The sequence below is a fragment of the Panthera onca genome, chromosome A3 (assembly GCF_046562875.1).
Source record: "Panthera onca isolate mPanOnc1 chromosome A3, mPanOnc1 haplotype 2, whole genome shotgun sequence".
In the NCBI taxonomy this organism is placed as follows: Eukaryota; Metazoa; Chordata; class Mammalia; order Carnivora; family Felidae; genus Panthera; species Panthera onca.
Window position 1 is genome coordinate 82,831,229 of NC_138341.1, and position 21,858 is coordinate 82,853,086.

General features: G+C 42.9%; 1 protein-coding gene across 1 annotated transcript in view; it reads left to right on the forward strand.

The window, feature by feature from the left end:
- SLC9A2 (solute carrier family 9 member A2) overlaps positions 1 to 21,858 on the forward strand; it is a 100,827-nt gene that overhangs the window by 59,533 nt on the left and 19,436 nt on the right. Inside the window, exons 4-7 of the mRNA XM_060609748.3 lie at positions 8,556 to 8,773; positions 9,173 to 9,375; positions 19,571 to 19,660; positions 20,222 to 20,292. Coding sequence (XP_060465731.3) covers positions 8,556 to 8,773; positions 9,173 to 9,375; positions 19,571 to 19,660; positions 20,222 to 20,292 — 582 coding nt within the window. The remainder of the gene's footprint in view (positions 1 to 8,555; positions 8,774 to 9,172; positions 9,376 to 19,570; positions 19,661 to 20,221; positions 20,293 to 21,858) is intronic.

Below are 21,858 nucleotides of genomic sequence, written 5' to 3' on the forward strand. Positions count from 1 at the left end.
ACGTTTTAAGTTCACATGTGGAGATAGAACAGGGGCCAAGAACTTTGCAACATTCTTTTTATTTGTTTAACTCCAATAAGCAGTTCAGATTACAGAAGAAGTCTCCTAATCTGGGAATGGAAATTTAGAGAATTGACCACTCTTCAGAAACATACAAGTGGGGTACCTGGGTGGCTCAGTTGGTTAAGCATCCGGCTCTTGATCTCACCTCAGGTCATGATCTCACAGTTTGCGAGATCGAGCCCCGCGTCTGGCTCTGCCCTGATAGCACGGAGCCTGGGATTCTCTCTCCTCCTCTCGCTCTGCCCTTCCCCCACTTGTGCTCCTGCACTTGTTTTCTTTCTCACTCTCTCTCAATAAATGAACCTTAAAAAAAAAAAAAGTAAAAGCACTTGTATTTATAAACTGAAGTCACTGAGGCATGGCATCACCATATGTACATAAACACAGACAGGGTATGCATTCCGTATTGATGCTGGTCCCTTTCGTCCTACAGATCACAGCCATCTAAATGAAGGGTTCTGGACCTTCATTAAACTAAGCTCAGCCAGGATTATTTGAACATACAACTCAGTACCATAACATGAAATGAACCATGGTAAGCGTGGTTGAATGCTAGTCCTGCTCTCTCAAAATCTACATTCTGGTAGAAGGAAATGAACGTCCACAGAAGACTGGCTTCGTGGACTGCTGGGATGGAGTCTTGCAGTACAGAGAAAAGGATTTGTTGGAATTTTCTATTCAGAAATAGTCAAATGACAGGTCCTCTAAATACAAAGTTTGTTTTTCCCCCCAAAGACTCTGTTGAGATAGTATTAGCTGGCCTGAATTTTGTGTATGCTGTATTTAGCATGACGTAGTGATGAAGAAAACCTCAATTGCTGGTGAAGGTAAAAACCACTAATTGTAGTGCTTTAGCTTCTCCGTCTCTAAATTGGTGATAATCACCATACATTTATGTTAAAATGTAATGTGAGGTAAGGTAATAACAAAGCAGAAAACACCAGTGAATTCTATACATACCTTACCTCCATGTGGCCCCACAGAATGGAGGCCAACACCTGTCAAAACACGGACACATTTTGGAATATCGTATGGGCCAGGTAGGGGCTACGATGGATTTTACAAACAAAATGACCAACCATTGTAGGAAATGAGTTGACTCCAGCCTCTAGGTTCCTGTCCCTCCAAATCTGGTCTCTACATTTCCTTCAGAGTTCTCTTGATAAAACACAAGATCTGTGCACACCACACCAACATCTCTGTGAACAATTCATCCCTGGATCCAAAGTAGTCATTGATTTGAAACACATTAATGACCTGCTGGACACTATGCTAAACATTGATGACACTTTTTATTTTATTTTATTTTTTCATCATGAAACTAACAGTTGGGTTGGGGAAATAGGCATTAAGTATAAGATAAAAGGTAGAATCTCTCATTTTTCCCCTCCAACCTTTGGAATAAAGTTGAAACTCCTGAGCATAACATATAACCGTGTCATTTATCGTTATCTGGCCCCTAACTCCTTTCTTTTGACATCGTCATCTCTGGCTAACCAAATCATTCCTTGTTCCCTGAATATGCCAACTTTTTTTTTTTTTTTTCTTTTTCATGCCTTCGTACATGGCCACTGCTTTTGCTCGACTTCTTCCTGCTTGGTGAGCTCTTCCCTTAGCCATAGAGATATTGCTCAAATGTCTCCTCCTTTGTGACAGGTAGAGTGATTTCCTTCCCTGCACTCCCAAAGCCTCATTTCCAATCCCCATATCTGGCGCTTGCACTGTTGTGTCACGATGCTATCTTTGTGTGGCCCTTTCTCCTCTGAGACTGTGAACCTTTGAAAATAGAAGCTGTGTCTTACTTGCTTTTTATCTTCCTAGACCCCAGCACAGAACTTGACCCAGAGTAAATGCTAAGAAAATGTTGGTTGATCTTAAATTGTGCTTCATAATCATATTAGCTAGCTCTAGAGACTAGGAAAGAGAAATGTGCATGGGAAGGGGGGGGGATGACTCAGTGACATAGGCTTATAAAAGTAAGGCTCTATTGCAAATTCTAAAGGCCAATGGTTTTATATTTGATGGAGCTTTAGAGTTAAGAGATTCAACTAGAATTTTCTAAAATGAGCCTGTCGTGGTTATTATTTTGAATTAAAAAAAGTTTAATGTTTATCTTGGAAAGAGAGAGAGACAGAGAGACAGAGAGTGAGTAGGGAAGGGGAAGAGAGAGTGAGAGAGAGGGAGACACAGAATCCAAAGCAGGCTCCAGGCTCTGAGCTGTCAGCACAGGGCCTGACGCAGGGCTTGAACTCACGAGCTACAAGCTCATGACCTGAGCCGAAGTTGGACGCTCAACCAACTGAGCTACCCAGGCGCCTCTGTTTAGGTTATTATTTTGGTGCAGATATTATCTGTCACACTGATGCTCAGAATGAGGATGAGAAGGAATGGATTTCAGGCATGAAATCGTCATGTGATCCCATGCTGATGGAGGAAGAAAATCTTAGTTCTCTGTAAGGACATTGCTACAGTGACATGCTTTGACATGACCCTGTGCCCAAGGACACTCCTGGCCACGCACTTCAGAGCCAGTGAGGCTGAAGACAGTCAGACACCAGCCTGGACCATTACCACCTCGTAAGTTTCTTGTGCCTGCTTTTAGAAAAATGAAGAAGATGCAAATTTATGATGCCAAGACTGTCAGCTGCAGATGATGGTCTTTGCAGCGAGGAGAGAAGGTTTCTATTCTTCTCAGCTGCTGGGAGACTGTATTGTGTTTGCCTCCCTAATGGGTCGTTTTGCGTACTTACGAGATGATTGCAGTGAGGTGGTTTGACTTCAGGTCAGAGCGTAGCGCAACAAAAAACCCCTTTGCGATGAAAACACCACTAGGCCTTTGCTTGAGAGGCCACGTGCATTATTAAGCTGTCCGTGACACACCAGAACAGGGACACTTGGAACTTTTGTCCCCAGCCTGTAGAGCGCATCAATGTCCTAGACGTGCCCATGCTTCCTGAACGGGGAACTACCGGATGCCGAGGCCTCTGGTACCTGCCAGGGCCGTTCTTCTTCCTCCAGTGTCTCACTGTGCAGGTAGGAAGCGGCATTAAGTTACAGTGACATGTCTGGCAGACATGAGCATCACTGTGGTGTCGTGTTAAGGACACAAAGCCATGGAAATTGATACCATGGACATTCATGTAAAATTCATTCATGTCTTTTATTCTTACACCAAAGCTCTATCTCTTTCAATAATTTCTGAATAGAATTTTTGTTCAATTGCTCCCATAATGAACTGGAGCTTATTCTTTGCCTATATATGGTTTACATTTTGCCCAGTGACTGATGGGAACGTGATCTTAGAGGGAAATGTTTATCATATTCACAAAAACAATATTCTCCAGCCTTTTAAAAATCACTTTTGGAATGATTAAAATCCAATGCCAGGAGGGAGAGAGGGAAATAGGGGTAGTAAGAAAAGTGTAGGGATTTCAACTCTGTAGCTGATGTTCTATTTAAAAAAAATAAAGCGAGGGGCGCCCGGGTGGCTCAGTCGGTTGGGCGTCCGACTTCGGCTCAGGTCATGATCTCGCGGTCCGTGAGTTCGAGCCCCGCGTCGGGCTCTGTGCTGACAGCTTGGAGCCTGGAGCCTGTTTCAGATTCTGTGTCTCCCTCTCTCTCTGCCCCTCCCCTGTTCATGCTCTGTCTCTCTCTGTCTCAAAAATAAATAAATATTAAAAAAAAAAAATTTAAAAAAAGTGATTAGAAAGAGCTGGGTAGTAAGTACTTTGGTGTTTATTCTGTATATTTGTTTTAAAAATTTTTTTTTCAACGTTTTTTATTTATTTTTGGGACAGAGAGAGACAGAGCATGAACGGGGGAGGGGCAGAGAGAGAGGGAGACACAGAATCGGAAACAGGCTGCAGGCTCCGAGCCATCAGCCCAGAGCCTGACGCGGGGCTCGAACTCACGGACCGCGAGATCGTGACCTGGCTGAAGTCGGACGCTTAACCGACTGCGCCACCCAGGCGCCCCTATTCTGTATATTTGTATCTAAGCTTAAATGCTTTATAATAAAATCATTGTGAAGCACCCTTTGCGTAGCATTAGACAATTTCAGGAAGTAATGGGACCGTTATAATTTATTTTTGTTACAAATTTTCAACTTGACAGTGCTCACTAGTGTGTATTGCTGTGTGTATGTCTTTTTTGTATAAAACATATGCTTTAGATTTTTAATCAGCTTAATCTGGCTTTTGCCTTCATTACTTTTTATTGGGTAAATCTTACTTTTTTAAGTCGGGTTAAAGAAAATCTAAAATATGGAAGCCGAAGATGTTCAGGAGTGTAGTTAACAAGTGGCTTCTATTCGGGGGGGGGGGGTGGGGAGCGCTGGTGAGATGCCCTGTAGACTTGCTCAGAGAGATGCTCCTTGCCATTCTGTTCTCCTCAGGCTCTCCCGCCTGCTAGTGGACATTCCAGCCTTTGATTCAAGTTAACGTGGCAGAGCTTCTGTTTGCCTCTGTCACCAAGCACACTTGAGCAACTCCGGTCACGCTCATCCAGAAACACGCACTTGACTGTGGCCACCACACATCTGCTCAGTGACGGCCCCCTGGAGATTCTCATCCCCAGACTCTCCTTGAGAATATGGTACCTTCCATGGCAGAAGGGACTTTGCAGGCATGATTAAGTTAGAGCCTTGAGATGGGGAGATAACACTAGATGGTCTGGGTGGTCAGATCTGATCACATAGAACCTGAGGAGAGGATCGTAGGAGGAGGGTCAGAGTCGGAAGGAGATGGCCAAGGAAGTTGGCATGACCGGCTCATGAGTCCAGACCTGTGAGCGGCCTCCAGAAACTAGAAAAAGTGAGAGCAGTCTCTCTAAAGAGCCTCCAGAAGGAATACAACCCTATCAGTCAGTACCTTGACTTCAGCCCAGTGAAAGTGGTTTTAGACTGCTGACCTCCAGAAGCATAAGATGATGAGTCTGTGTTGTTGTTGCTAAGTTCTGGCTAATTTCTTACAGCAGCCATACGAAGCTCATACAGAGGGGCTTGTACTTGAGACAGGATGAGCAAGGGCTTGGCAGAGGACTAAGACCTCTTCCCCATCGGAGGTAACCGGGCTCACAGAGAGCAAGGGTTACATCCTCAACGGTGCTGGCTTTGAGTCAGACTGCCTGAGTAAAAATCCTGGCACCACCATTTATGAGCAGTGTCATCTTGAATAAGAGGGCCTCTGTCTGCCTTTGTTTTCTCATCTGTAAAATGGGAATGATAACAGAACTTGCTTGAGAGGCTTGTAATGAGGCTAACTGACATAATCCACACAGGGAGTTTGCATAGCACCTGGCACAGCAGGGGTGCTATAAAGGTTGCTTGTTATTATACAAGCCCTCGGCTATGTCAAAGGCTTTGCTGTGTGTTTGTGGTTGCTGAATTTTACTAGGTTATTTAATAAGGCACTCTTTCTTTCGGGAACCATGTGAATTATGCATTCCTCCCACATATAAATCTAAAAGAAGTACCCATTCGTTCTGGGGACAGTGGCATTGTAGCTAAATGCATGGTTCTTGACCTGATGGGGTCTTTGTTTTCTTTTAATAGGGGCACAAAAATAAATATACATTTTTTGTGTTTAAAAAACAGGTCTTTTTCTTGCAATGAAATATGTTCATGATTACCTGTTTAGGTCTTGATTCAGAGAGCCCTTAGGTTTGTGTTCTTTACCTATCCTTGTGCTCACAGTAGGAGGATTTTCCTAAAATACCAGCCATCTTCTCAAGGTCAGAAGGACTACATGCGGTGGTTGGGGGCAGGGTGCATTCAGGGTCCTTGTAGCTTTGAAGTTAGAATGTGGAAAACTTCACAGATCATGGCCAGCAATTGGTTTATGGCATGGTGGAAGGCGGACAGCTCACTCAAATTCTGTCTTCCTTCATTCTAGAACAGCCTCTCTCATAATGAAGTCATTTGGTACTTTCTAGTCCCCATGTCTCTGTATATTTTTTTTATCACTTAATTTATATCATGATAAGTGTACTCTTTAATGCTCATCCCCTATTACACTACCCCCCCCCCCCCCACCTCCTCTCTGGTAACCATCAGTTCTCTAAAGAGTCTGTTCTTGGTTTTCCTCTTTCTCTCCCCTTTTTTCCTTTGCTTGTGTGTTTTGTTTCTTAAATTTCACATATGAGTGAAATCACAGGGCATTTGCCTTTCTCTGACTGACTTAATTCTGCTTAGCATTATACTCTTGTAGCTCTATCCATGTTGTTGCAAATGGCAAGATTTCATTCTTTTTTATGGCCAAATAATATTCTGTTGGATATATACATATCCAACGCACACATATACATACCACATCTTCTTTATCCATTCATCAGTTGATGGATACTTGGGCTGCTCCCATAGTTTGGCTATTGTAAATAACGCTGAAATAAACATAGGGGTGCATGTATCCCTTTGAATTAGTGTTTTTTTAACGTTTATTCATTTTTGAGAGACAGAGCATGAGTGGGAGAAGGGCAGAGACAGAGAGAGGGAGACACAGAATCTGAAGCAAGCTCCAGGCTCTGAGCTGTCAGCACAGAGCCCGATGTGGGGCTTGAACTCAAAAACTGTGAGATCGTGACCTGAGCCGAAGTCAGACGCTTAACTGACTGAGCCACCCAGGCACTCCTGAATTAGTGTTTTTGTATCTTTTGGGTAAATACCAAGTAGTGCGATTGCTGGATCATAGGGTAGTTCTATTTTTAATTTTTGAGGAACCTCCATATAGTCTTCCACGGTGGCTGCACTAGTGTGCATTCCCACCAGTAGGGCACAAGGGTTCCCTTTCTCCACATCTTTGCCAACACATGTTGTTTCTTATGTTTTTGATTTTAGCAATTTCTGACAGGTGTGAGGTGACACCTCATTGTAGTTTTGATTTGCATTTCCCTGATGATGAATGACGTAGAGCATCTTTTCATGTGTCTGTTGGCCAACTGAGTGCCTTCTTTGGAGAAATGTCTGTTCATGTCTTCTGCCCATTAAAAAAATTTTTATGCTTATTTTTGAGAGAGAGGGAGAAGGAGACTGAGCATGAGTGGGGGAGGGGCAGAGAGAGAGGGAGACATAGGATCCAAAGTATGCTCCAGGCTCTGAGCTGTCAGCACAGAGCCTGACACGGGGCTCGGATTCACAGACCATGAGATCATGACCTGAGCTGAAGTCACGCTCAACTGACTGAGCCGCCTAGGCGTCTTCTGCCCATTTTTTTTTTTTTTAATAGATTGGTTTTTTGGGGTGTTGAGTTGTAGAAGTTCTTAATATACTTTGGATACAAACCCTTTGTCATATATATAATTTGCAAATCTTATCCCATTCAGTGTAGGTTGCCATTTAGTTTTGTTGGTTGTTTCCTTTGCTGTGCAGAAACTTTGTATTTTGATGAAGTCCCAGTAGTTTATTTTTGCTTTAATTTCCCTTGCCTCAGGAGACATATCTAGAAAAAATGTTGCTACAGCCGATGTCTAGTATCTGTGTCTCTTTAGATGGAACCTGGGATGAGCTGTCATCGGGCTCATACTGAATTTTCCTCTCTGGTTGCCATCTGAGTGGTCAGGGGTAGCATTCCAGACAGAGAGATGAGCTTATGCACACGGTGAGGCAAAAAGACAATAAAGAGCAGGGTGTGGTGGGGAAATTACAGTTGAGCCATATGGTGTATGCTGGGTGGAGAGGCTGTGTGGGAGATGAAACTGGAATTGTCCACTGAGGAAAGAGTATGAAGAGCTTTGGATGTCCAACTTAGGAGCATGAACTTGACCCTGAAGCCCTGCCCTCACCAGAGTGTGCACAGGTGCTCTATTAAAACAGATATATTCCGAGGGGGAAATAAGGGCTCTGTAGTCCCAGAGTTTTAGAAATGTTGGAGGAAACAAGAAAAAGGGCTTCTTTCCTCTTGGAGTTTCTCTGAGCCTATAAATACGTTGGGAATTTTCTAGGAACGCATACAGTAGATAGGCAGAAACGAGACCCGAAACTAAGGCTTTGGGATAAAAAAGAGTAAGTGGGTCTGGGAAATATTCAGGATGAGGGGTAGAAAACAATTGGTGACCAATTAGGTGGTGGGGTAGGGGGCACCGAGGAGGTGTGGCAGGGGAGAGAAGGCCAATGCCACTGCAGTTTCAAGTTCAGGGTTTTAGGCAATACCTTAGCATTTTAGGCACTGGAGGCATAGAGATGATGAAGCTGGTTTTGTGGGAAGACGACAGGTTTTGAATTTATCGTGGACTTGTTTTTGTGATGCTGGCAGGTGCCCGTGCCCATAGACTACAAAGCTGGGCAGAGCTGAGACGTTCAAGCCATAGGTACTGATGAAGACCTCCAGGGACAGTGGGGCTCCGATGATGCACGTCTCGTTCACTTACACCGGTCAATCAATAACACTATAGTGACTGGCAGAAGGGTAGAGCCGCCATTGAGCCCTTAAGTGCTGACACTCAATATTCTGATTAGGATCCATGTCATGTTTCAATAGGAGCTGCATCTTTTCTTGCAGAATCACCGCCTGTGCAATGACTATGAATAAGTATGTTGAAGAAAACGTATCTCAAAAGTCCTACACGACCATCAAGTATTTCATGAAGATGCTGAGCAGCGTCAGCGAGACCCTGATCTTCATCTTCATGGGCGTGTCCACCGTTGGAAAGAATCACGAGTGGAACTGGGCCTTCGTGTGCTTCACTCTTGCCTTCTGTCTCATCTGGCGAGCGCTGGGTAATGGTGCTTGTTTCGCAAATGAACACTCAGACGAATGGGGCTCGTTTCTTCTTGTCCTCCCTTTGGCTGCTGCTCCTTCCTCCTCTTCCTTGTCTTCTCCCTCGCCCTCTCCTCCCCCTCTTTCCCATTCCTGATAGATGCTTTCCATCCCCAAGTACCTTCGTGACTATGCCGTAAGTCAGACTAACCTCTCTGGGCCTCTCTGAGTCCACGTTTTCTCCCGTTATCCTGGAACAACGAGGATGCGCGCCTGAGAGCGGAGGTGCAGGGGAAGATCATGGGACTTAGATTAGATACCATGTCCGTGTGCCACAGAAGCGCAGAAAATGAGTCTTCCTAGTTTCACGTCCCGGCCTCACACAGTCTGCTCTCTTTGGTTTTGCTTTTTGTTCTCAGGTGTCTTTGTCCTGACTCAGGTCATTAACTGGTTCCGGACGATTCCCCTGACCTTTAAGGATCAGTTCATCATTGCCTATGGAGGGCTCCGAGGTGCCATCTGCTTTGCGCTTGTGTTTCTCCTACCTGCTGCTGTGTTTCCTCGGAAAAAGCTGTTCATTACAGCTGCAATCGTTGTCATATTCTTTACTGTCTTCATCCTGGTGAGTAAGTTTCTTTGTTCCGGCACAGTCTGTCTGGTTACCAAGAGGAGACCAGATCTTTCAGGCTATCATAATGTACTCCTTTTGCAGGATACAAAGTGGCAAAGGTGGGTTGGAACTTTGGCAGTCGTGATGTTAGGGAAAGTGCTATCTTCTCATGTCACCTGATGGTACAGGACCCTGGGAGAATCCAGTTTGTTCGCTTGTCCCCCCAACCCCCCCACAGGAATTCTTATTTAAGGAAACTCAGCTAAGTGATCTAAGCTTACTACTGGAAACTTATGAACTGAGCTTGCTAACCCTTGTCATTTGTCTTACTCTCTGACCTAGTAAATGTGCTCGTTAAATGCTACTTGTGTGATGACCTTCCCACAGCAATTTGACATTAGTTGACTGCATGGCAGTGTGTCCCTGCAAATGATGGGCGGTGTGAATACATGTTTAGTATCAGGAGGCAGAAAGTGTGGTAGGAAGAACACGGGCCCGTGTCAGGATCCTGACTTCGCCAACCAGTCTCTTTAAGTTAATGAGCCAGCCCTTAGGAGATTATATTTCGCAGATACTCACTTAGTAAATATGTATTGGGACTCCTACGATGTGCCAGACAGTGCTCTGGGGGCTTAGGATCCGTGACTGAACAAAACACAGAAATATCTCTGTCCTTGTGAACTTAGCATCCCAGAGGGGATGGCAGAAACTAGACCCCAGACATGGTGAGTGAGTAAATTATAGAGGATGTAAGAAGGTAAAAGGTGCTATATAAGGAGAAGTAAGGGCTCAGGCGAGGGTGGAGTGGTAAATGACAGGGGGTTGCGGCTCTTTTTAAAATTATTTTTAATGTTTATTTTGAAAGAGAGAGAGCGTGTGCGCAAGTGTGGCAGGGTCAGAGAAAGAGGTAAGAGAGAATCCCAGGCAAGGTCCACACTGTCAGCACAGAGCCCGATGTAGGATCAAATTCACAAAACCATGAGCTCGTGACCTGAACCAAGATCAAGAATTGGAGGCTTCACCTACTGAGCCACCCAGACGCCCCAGGGGAGTTGCAGTTCTAAATAGAGTCGTCATGGAAGGCGACACTGGATCAAGTGACACTGGATCAAAGGCTGGTAGGGGGTGAAGGAATTAGCTGAGCTGAAGAACATTCTGGGCAGGTAGGACCGTAGGTCTGCAGGCAATGTGTTCCTGGCCAGTGTGGCTGGAGGGATGGGGGATGAACATGGTGAGGGATGGGGGATGAACACAGAGGATGCAAGGTCTTTGGGTCTGAGCAGCTAGGAGGAGCGACTTGCTCTTACGTGAGGAGGGAAGGGTGTGGGTGGAAGGGATTGGACTTGATTACATGCAACGCCGGGTTAGGGGTGCTGCGTAAACCTACAAGCAGAGGGATGAGCAGGCAGGGTCCTAAGCCTAGGGTTCAGGAGATAGCTTGGTCATCTGCAGAGAGCTGGTGTTGGAAGCCGTGAAACCGGACCTGTTGCCAAGGGAGTGAACATATATCAAGGAAGCCAATACACGGGACCAGCAACTGGTCTCTGGGGCAGCCCACCTCTAAGACACTGGGGAGAAGAAGGAGGTAGCCAAGGACACTGAGACCAAGTGATAATGACAAAGGGGGAAACCCAGGAGGTACTTTTAAAAAAAAAACAACTTTGTTCAACAGTTCATCACAGAATGCTTCCTAGCTGCCTCACTCAGGTCTAAGCTCTTCTTATAGTATCTCATTCGATCCTCATAACAATTCTATGGCACAAAACTCTAGGACTCACTGTTACCCACCCCATATTACAGAGGGGGAAACCGAGACACTAAGCCTATGCTTAAGTCGCTTTCCTAAATTTACACGCATAGTAAAAGGTGGTGCAGAGACCAATTTGGTCTTGACTCTCAATAAAGTACATAATAAGCATTCAGTATTGTGACTCATTGTGCTCCTTTTCCTCCCGCTGATCAGTTCCCCAAAAAGCAGTTCATCCTTCATCCGTTCATACCTCCCAGTGCTGGGGACAGTGGGTTGTCCTGTCTGAGGAATCCTGGAGAAGAATGCCTTGGGCGACCCTTTCCTAAGTCAAGAAGTAGCCATTTTTTGTTACTGTCTTTGTCCTCAGCACCTTCAGACTGCTGGTACCCATCAGTGATCCTGTGCCAGGTACTCAGACAAGGACTTTCCTCTATGTATTATCTCATCTGCACAACAAACCTTTGAGCACAAGCCCCATGGGGCTGAAAGAGAGAAAGGAGACTGACTCAAGGACACACATAGGCGAATGACAGAAGCTGAGGTTAAGCCTAGGACTCTGACCCCACAGACGAGCTCAGAATGACTGAACTCCATTGACTTCACTCAGAGAAGACATTACCTATCAGATTATGATTCATAACAGTGCCGGTTATAGTCACACATATTAGTTGTGGTTCAAATATCCCATGTTGGCTTGAGTCCCCTTCTTACACTCAGTGAGTCACCTGGGGGTGTACAGGAGAAGCAAACTGACCTTGTCTTTATCTCTTTACTGTGGTGTTTACAGGATTCTTGTAAAAAGTCATCCAATTTGCTACCCCCACAGGTTACCTGAGGCAAAATTGTGCATTGAATGCATTTTGCCTTGAGCATTTTAATCTCTCAGGAGCATCCATCCTGGGGCATCCGGCTCGAGGGGAAAAGTCAGGCGAGAGTGAGTGAACTACTGCCTCTCCTAGGCCAGCTGCCCTGTCCTTAGCACTCCTAGCGAGGCCTGCCAAGGCTTAGTCAGTGCTCTGGACTCCTCCGTGCCCTCAGAACTTAAGGTGTCAAATACAAAAATAGAACCAAGTCAGCCTGGGGTAACTAGGAACTAGGTCATTTGGAGATGAATGTATCAGCTGCTATTAATTACCTACACAAGTGCTTCTCAAATACCTATAGTGCAGAACCAGCCCCCTCCCCCGACATCAGGGGCACATGCTTTTGTAAAATATAATGAAAAGGACTAAGGGGCGCCTGACTAAGGTGGCTCAGTCGGTTGAGTGTCCAACTTCAGCTCAGGTCATGATCTCACAGTTTGAGAGTGGGAGCCCCCATCAGGCTGGCTGCTGTCAGCGCAATGCCCGCCTTAGATCCTCTGCCTTGCTCACTCTCTCTGCCCCTCTCCTGCTCACACTACTCTCTCTCTAAAATGAATAAACATTAAAAAAAATGACTAAATAGGAAGATGTAATTCAGGAGAGGACATACAACATCCAACCTCAAATGTTTTAGTTATTAGAGTCAACAGGCAAGATTGCATTTCTACAATCAGAACAAACATAACATAGGGAAAAGGAAAGTATTACAGAAAAGTGTACAGTTATTCAATGAATGTGTGTATATAGGTGATTAATATAGAGTGCCATTATTATGCTTATAGTATCTTGGCTTTTTGGAACTGTAAATCAACCAAAAGATACAGGTGAACTTGACATACCCATATTTAAAGCCTACACACCCAGTTTGAATGAACAGCATGTATATCCAGACTTAACTGCGATTAACAGAGTTTTTGATGCGACAAATGAAAAAACACCGGCCACAAACAGAATAGTTTAGATGTATTTGCTATATTTGGTATAGTAGGTATATCAAATTAACCCTTCAGTGATGGAGATATTTGGGGGTCAACATTTGGGAGTCTGTAAGCATACACCATGGATAGTCTTCTCCTCTGATTCAGCTTAAGGATAACCTGGCAAAGCTCTCTCTGGTGCCCCTGAAGGAAAGGAATTTCTATAGTTCCATACTTCCCATAATCTTCCTGTCACTGTTGTTTGCCCAGCCTTTTGTGTGGACAGATTGGAGACTAATGTATCTGGCTCTTTTTATTTTTATTTTTTAATTTTTTTTAATGTTTATTCATTTCTGACAGAGTGGGAGGGCAGAGAGAGAGAGGCAGACACAGAAACCAAAGCAGGCTCCAGGCTCTAGGCTCTGAGCTGTCAGCATAGAGCCAGATGCGGGGCTTGAACCCACAAACCATGAGATCATGACCTGAGCCAAAGTTGGATGCTTAACCGACTGAGCCACCTAGGCTCCCCTGAATCTAGTTCTTAAGAGCCTCTGGGTTATGAACACACACATGCACACACACACAAATGGCACACACACTTCCTTAAGAGAGGATATTTTTTCCAGAATACATCCATAATTAAGGGACTCGGGGAAAGAAGCCTGGAAGAAAATACTTAAGTGGATTATAAACATACCAGAAATAATTATAATATATGCATAAAATTGTGCCTTCTGATTAAGGGCTATGCATTCTTTCTCAAATGACAACTTTTATGTTGATGGATCTATCATGAAACTTCAAAATGCCTTCCCCCCTTATTTCACTATTTCTTATATGATGAGCGCCTCCGTTCTAATACTGTTGAGTTATCAGCACTATATTCTAAAATAGAATTCCACGTGACATGGTTTATTGTGTGACACCAAGATTTATAATGAGAATTTTAGCGTTCCTTGAGTCATGGTGATAATTAGAGAAAGTTGCCTCTTTATGAAACACATTAACATGTTACCAGAGTACAGTCTTGCTTGTGGAATATTGAATGAGTAAACAATCTGATCCCTTGAGCATGTGAATTCATTTTCTTTTAGATAAGATAGGTAATGATACATAAAATATAAGCTGTCTCTCCTGTTTTAAAATTATATTCAAGATTGGGGATGAGGTAGAGTCCAGGCTGTCCTGGCCAGTCTCTTTCAGTCTCCACTGCAGATAAGTGTTGTTGTAAGTCGTTGTTCAGAACTGTAAAGCATCTGAGATTTTACCCTGTTTGCAAGTTAACAAGTTTAACCTGCTTGTCAAATTTCCATGGACACTTGCAGACGATTCCATGAATCAGAGAAGTCAGAGAAGATTCTGACTCGTGACTCAGAGACGAGGGGCTTTCTCACACATGGCCAAAGGAGTAGCTGGAGCTTCGTGTTGGTTTGTGTCAGTGTTCCATCCCCCGGGGTTTCCCCACAGAGGACTCAGAATGGAGGTCTGCACGTGTGGTGCGTGGCAGGAGACGGGACACAGGCACTGAGCGTGAGACTCTATCTCTCTTTGTCTTGAGGGGGATATTACCTCATCCCTCAATGTTGCTTGTTGCAAATGCAACCCTGAAAAATGGCCTGGGTAACAGTGGTTGAGGCCCCGCATTATTGGTACCCCCTGCAAGAATGGGTGGGACACTCAGGACCCGAGGTGGGCTGGCCTTTTTCAACAACAAGTATCTCTGCTGACTTAGCCTCTCAAACTGGGCCAATGATGCCAACTATTTTATAGATATTGCGAGGACCTTCAAGTGTGCTTTGATTTGTTAAATGAATGGTCATATTTAAGATATGTATGTAGTGTAACAGTGACACCTTCCATATTTAATTAACATACATCATTACTAAGTGAGTGGGGAGGGGGCAATGAAATTAACAAAAATTCATTCTGGTCCTACAGCAAAATGACAAGATGATCAGGAATTTTTAAGATAAGAAAAAAAAAAGTAGGTGAATAATTTAGGATGTGGGAGAAAGCATAAAGATAGTTCCAAGGGTTTGTGACTGAGCAACCAGGTGAGAGAAGGCAATGTTTAAATTAATACCAGGGGTGGGTATTGGGTTTGAAGGGTGGGGAACCAGATGTTCAGTTTTGGACATGTACATTTTGGATATGAATATTTGCCTATTAGACATCTAAATGGAAATATTGACTAGGCAATTATATATATGGGTCTAGAATTTATGAAAGAAGCTGTCTCCTCACTGGGAGATAGAAATTTGAGACTCTGGTATATACATGGTTTTTAAAGCATGAGTCTGGAAGAAACTATTCAGGAGCAAGCATAGGAGGAATACAGAAGAGGAGGCCTATCCATATTGAGAAGTCAAGAAAATGTTTAGGAACCAGCCTAGGAGAATGAAAAAGGTGAATAGTAAAGTGGGGGAAAGATCAAGAGGGGCTCATCCAGAAGTCAAGTGAAGAAAGTGTTCAGGAAGGAGAGGGTTCTGGTAACTGTGATAAAGGGGGTGCATGGTCAGGTGAGATGGGAGCAGAGAGTGGACTGTTGGATGCAGCAAGTCTGTGATGAGTGGACATCTTCACAAGAGTGCTGGGGTTCGATGGTGAGGAAACACCAGTCGATTGGATTCCAGGGAGAAGGATAAAGAGAGATCGAAGACAGGAGACATAAGGCAAGTCTGTTGAGATCTGGGAGAGGAAAGGGGCAGTAGCTAGAAGGGACTGTTTGGGCTTTTGTTTGTGTTTTTCAAAGTAGAAGCTATAGTAGCATGCCTGAATGCTGGTACAGTAGAGAGAAACATTGATGGCACAGTAAAGGGAAAGACTTGGTTTAGGGGAAGAGACAGACAGATGATGGCCAGATACCGGGCAATGTGGTTAAGCTCAGAAAGAAATGTAAACAGAAGCCGGGAGACTGGGGGGTGAAGAGCGTGAGCACCGTGTGAACACTTTTATGGTTCTTGCCCACTTATCCCATTCAAAAATAAATACTGTGTGTGCAACTGGGTTTACAGTCTCTGTGATCAAGTTTGTAATGTGAGCACGGCCTTACATAGGATATGGGCTACGCATAGCAATGATAGCGCCATTTTTTAATAAGAGTTTCCTCAAGTTGTTCTGGAAATTGTCTGCTAAATCAGCAAAGAAATAGAAGGTAGTTCCCCCCCCCCCCCACCAACCTCCTTATTATTATTTTCTTTTGGTAAAATTTAATTAAAACCAACCAACCAACTCATTTTCTTCCAAAAGCTTAAAGCAAAAGAATGCTCATTACTTAATCAGACAGCAGTTCTTTTTCGTGACTTGTTACTGGGAACAGAAGCAGGCAAGGTGGGTGGAAACAGGGGTGGCACCAGGTAGAAAACAAGGCTCACCTCGCTGTCCTTCTGTTTGCACCTGCTATTAAATATTCCCTTCCATGGGGTCTGGCCCTGCGGTGTTATGTTCGCTGTGCCAAAGCCGAATGAATGGGTGAACATTTTACTCGTACTTTGTAGATGCGCTTTTCAGTGGTTTGATGGAGGACCAAGGGGTTTCTTTATTTTGTTTTTAACCCACACGGATGGTAACAAGCTGATCAGGTTGCTTCCCAAGTGACCTAAATTAGAAATTTTCCAGTGTGGTAAAATAAGGTGACTTCTCAAGGGTTAGTTGTTGTTGTTGTTGTTGTTTTCCCCCTTTGTTTCTCCCAACCCAAGACCCAGGGCTCCTAGAAGAGAGCATCCAGCTTGGGGAACTTAATATGACATATGCAGATGCCACATACTCTGCCTCCAAAATAGATGGACTGAGGAAGGAAGGAAGAAGGGAAGGAGAGGAACCTATCAAATAATTCCTGTTGACATGACATGACAACTGCAAATACTTCAAAGAGCAAATAGGAGACTCTTAAAGGAGCTGTTTAAGAACAGGTTGTCAAAATATTGTACCAGTGATCCATTGCATATAACCGATAGATTTTATTAATTATAAACTATAAAATAGGTGGTGTTTTTGGAAACTGGATTTGCCCTAATCACCAGACCGCACTTGCTTCCTGTAGTTGATCAGTTTTCTTTTATTTGTAGCAGTACATTAACTTCTAGATTATATGTCTGGTGGAAGGAGTCCACATGTGGATCGGGGCCCGTGTCCTGTCTTTATTTTTATGTCCCCTATATTACAATGCCTGGGCCCTTGTTTATTTTTTTACTAAATGGATACTGATAGAAAAAAAGCATGCAAAACAACCGCGAGTGTCCTTAGAACACATTAGATAGTTTCTACATGACACTGATTTTGTTGATTTTTTTTTTCCTGGAGTGATTATTAAATCAGTGTTTTCATGGAATCTCAAATTCAATGGAATCACCCATCTCTGTAGCCACGTGTTTACACCTATTTTCATTTATAGAAGTTAAAAATTACAGAATACTTGTTGATTGGAAAACTGTGCATCACCTCTTATATTATTTCAGAGAGACAGACTGAAATGCAAATAGAACATAATGTGTCTTATATACCAAATTTGGTCAAAATCAGTTCACACCCCAGAAAGTTAAACTTAAAAATACCTGAAGCTGGATTGATAGAACACAGTGGATAATAACCTCCTTTAAAAAGTGTGTGTGTTTCTCCCTCTCTCTCTGACCCTCCCCCACTCACACTCTGTGTATCTCTCTCTCTCGCAAAAATAAACATTAAAAAAATTTTTAAAAAAGGTGGGGAGCACCTGGGTGGCTCAGTCGGTTAAGGGGCTGACTTTGGCTCAGGTCATGATCTCACGGTTCATGGGTTCAAGCCCCATGTCAAGCTCTGTGCTGACAGCTTAGAGCCTGGAGTCTGCTTCGGATTCTGTGTTTCCCTCTCTCTCTGACCCTCCCCTGCTCATGCTCTGTGTCTCTCTCTCAAAAATAAATAAACATTAAAAAAAAGTTTAAAAAGTGTGTGTGTGTGTGTGTGTGTGTGTGTGTGTGTGTGTGTGTCACAGTTTATATTATCAAAAACATTCTCAAAGACATGTGGAAAGGCAAGACAAAATCAAATACATGGCAGGGAACATATCTCAATATGTGTATCCACCCCCCCCCCCAAAAAAAACCCAGTTACCACCCCCCCTTCATGTGTTCCCCATGCCAAGAAGGGCCACCCATCTGCCTACCATGCAGCAGACTTGGGGCTCTTCATTGACCCCACATTTTCACCACCCCTTACCTGGCCTGTTTTAGTGCTAGTATCTCATAGTTTTAAGTCTATTAACTGATTGTTTTGATATCTGTAACTTCCTCCTCATTCTTCTTTTTCTAAGTTTTCCTGGCTACCTGTACTCTTCCAGACTAATTTAGAGCCAGCCTCTTAAGTTCTGTTAGTAAAAATACTTTGGAGTATGTTACCGGAATTTTATTGCATGTACTGAGATAAAATTGTCAGGATCATACTGTAATGTAATCCCATCTAGGAACTGTGTCTTTTTAAAACTCAAATCTTTTAAATATCCTTTATTAATTTTTATGGTTATTTTTATAAAGGTTTTGTGCATTTCAAGATGGGAGCATATATTTCATAATATGCATATATGGAGTATATAATATATATTTAGTATCTATATAGTATACTAGTGTATATTTTATATGTTATTATATACTGGCACACACTAGTATTATATATATGTGTTCTTTCATGTAAGTGTTCTGTTTCTTTTTTGAAATTAGGATATGGGATAGATTTGTGTATGTTGATTTTGTGTCTAGTGACTTTATTAAACTTTCTTGGTATTTCTTAATGAAAAAAGATCGTCTTAGATATTTTAGGACAAAAACTAGATCGCTCACGAGCAACAAAAATCTTGTTATTTCATTTTTATTATCTCTACTTCTACCTGTTTGTCTCTTATTAAATTGGCTGGGACATGTCGAACTGTGTCAAATAGCAGATAAGGAGTATCCTTGTGTTATTTCTAGTTCTAATGGAAAGGCTTTTAATGTTTAATGATTAAGTCAGATGTTCACTACAGATTTCTGGCAGATGTTTTTTTTTTTTATATTAAGGATATTTTTTTCTTTTCTTAGATTACTAAATACCTTATGGTTCTGTCCATTTTTCAAGTTCGCAAACGTGCCCAAACCCCTCTGTACCCTTTCTCACTGCTGATTCTTTGCTCGTGTTTGGTCCTGCTACAATACGCTTCCGATGTCTTTTAAGACTGTTATCCAGTATTCCCTCTCCAGGAAGCCTTCCTGGATGGGCTTCCTCGGTACCTCTCATTCTTCCTTTTGCCTACTTTATAACTGTTTTTGGTGTATCCTTCTCTCTGTAAAATTACAAAGTCCTAGAGCTGAGTGCCTTAACTTTGTCCCAAATGCCCAAGACCCTAACATTTGTGCAGAAGTTCAATAAAGTGGTTTTAATAAAGTAATGAATATAAGAATTACTGAAAAGTTTTCTATGGGTACTGCAAGTAGGTGATTCCTCTGACTTGGGTAATACTTTACTATTTCTTAGAATTTCTTTCTTTCTCTGTTTCTTAGAATAACTTACTTAGAGTCTGTTTGCAACTTCTTGTACTTTGTCCATTGTTGTGTTTCTAGTAGAGGAGGGTATCTTTTGTTAGTTATCAAAGCTTAGAAGAATAAAAGTTATTCTTGAATTTTTAACTTAATTTTATAAGAAGATACACTTTTTTTTTTTTTCCTATGTAGGGAATTACTATCCGACCGCTGGTGGAATTTCTAGATGTGAAGAAGTCCAATAAGAAACAGCAAGCGGTCAGTGAAGAAATCCATTGCCGGGTAAGTGTTAATGTAATGGTTTAAATGATAAGAGAAAAAATTGTTGGATTCGGTCGACCACTTGATATTAAGGTGTTCACTTCCTGAAGGAGAGGGAAATGGCAAAGGATAAAGGGGAAGGGGGGCCAAGGAAGGCATGAGTAGGGGGAATAGAACGAGCACAACCCCATAATGGCTTCTCCAAATTGACCCGTTAGACCTCTTGGGAATAGGGGCCCAAGAAATCCCTCTTGTTACTTCATTCAACCTGAAAATGTTTCTGCTGGAAAACTATCACTGTATGTCATTATTTTCCAAAATTATGAGCAAAGTGTTACGATGAGAAAGCTAACCTGAGAATTGCCTAATATTGATATAATACACATCAATTTGTTTGGAGTTGAATTATTGTTTTGTGGCTTGCAGTAAAAACAAAACAAAATGAGCAAACAACCCAACAACAACAACAGCAAACAAAACAAAAAATGATCCGCATCTTCAGAGTTTAGAAGTGATAGCAGTAGAGTGGAAATTAGTGATTTCAGGTAACAATTAATCAAGAGCCTGCTTTTTCCGTTTTAGTTTTTTGATCATGTGAAGACTGGGATTGAAGATGTTTGTGGACATTGGGGTCACAACTTTTGGAGAGACAAGTAAGAAGGTCTTGCGCCATTATATTCTGAAGTGGCTCTGGCTCGCTCTGGAAGCAGGGCTTACTGAGCTGTGTTACTTTTCTGAGTTGCACACCTTTCCTGCGCTGTGCCAGCCTCTGTCCTTTAAGATAAAGTTCAACAACCACAGACACCTAGAACAAGATAGAAGCTTACTTTTCTCTTCTGTAAAAAGCCAGAGCTCTGTAGACCATGTAGGCATTAATAGGTGAGCTCCGCTCCACGGACCGCTTGTGGTTCTCGGGACCCTTCTGTCTAGGTGAATCCACCAACAACTTCCGTTTCCAAGGTTGCCTCTTAGACCAGAGTGGCTGCTGCAGCATTAGTCATCATGCACACATTCCAGGCTGCACGTAGGAAGAAAGATAACGAAGAGACAAGGAATATGTACCAGTCCTCTGAAATGGAGCTGTCCGAAGCTTTCACAGAATTCTTCCAGTTAACACACATGGCCTGGCCCTATAGGGCCAGGGCTCCATCACGTGGGCAGTTCTCACTGCACAGGAGGCTGAGGAATGTAGTCCATTTGGTTAAAAACTGAGGGTTCTGTTACTGTCTGTTCTCCCACGCTTGTTGAGGGGCTTTGTCCAGTGCAGAGCTTCAGAGCACCTGAGGATATAAATAGAATAACACGCGTTTTACAAATAGATTTAAAATACAAATAACAAAGGCTTTTCAATCTACACTTACATGAAATATTGTGTGTGCTTACATAAATGTGTCTGTCTCTGTCCGTTTTTGTTTGTTTCTTTGTCCTTGTTTTGTTTTGTTTTAACCTTTAAAGTCTCTGCGGTGGATAAAGAAGATTCAGTGCTTCTCCTCAAGGATCTTAGAGTTGAAATGGACAAGGTACACTAGCCAGGCAGAGTTAGGTACAGAATTAGGTACATGCTTTCATATTAACTGAAAACCGGACTTATGGGATCAGGCAGTAAGGATTAGTGTGACAGCAGGGCTGGGGACCACAGAGTGGAGGAGCCAGCCCACCCGACCACCAGGAGCTGATCGTGCACCTTCACTGCCATCTACATGGGTAGGTTGAGTCAGCCATGGCAGGAGTTTGCCATGGAACTAACAAATGCTCTGAACCAGAGCCTTTTTCTGGTTTGTCATAAAACAATTTGTTAACACTTATCAGCCCATCACTGTTGAAGAAAGCCTTTTGAAAGAGACAGACAGACAGACAGATTTAAACTATATTTTGGTAGATTCCTCTTCTGCTTGCCTTTGCTTTCCTGACTTGCTAGATCCCCTCCCTCTCCCTGCTAACTTACGTGAAGTTGACCAACGTACCAATTTATGCAGTTTCACATAAGGGAGTTTTTGCATGCTTACTGTTTGTTTACATGTTCCAACATGGTATTGGATTACACGAGAAATATAAACCATGAACTCAGGACTTTAAAATTTTGCAATAAAATAAAGGTAACAACACAGACACACAGCAAACCGGTGTGTGTGTACGTATGTGTGTGTGTGTGTGATATCATTAGGTGATCAAATGAGTTACAGAGACTCTAAGTACAAGAACAACCTTTACAAACCTGG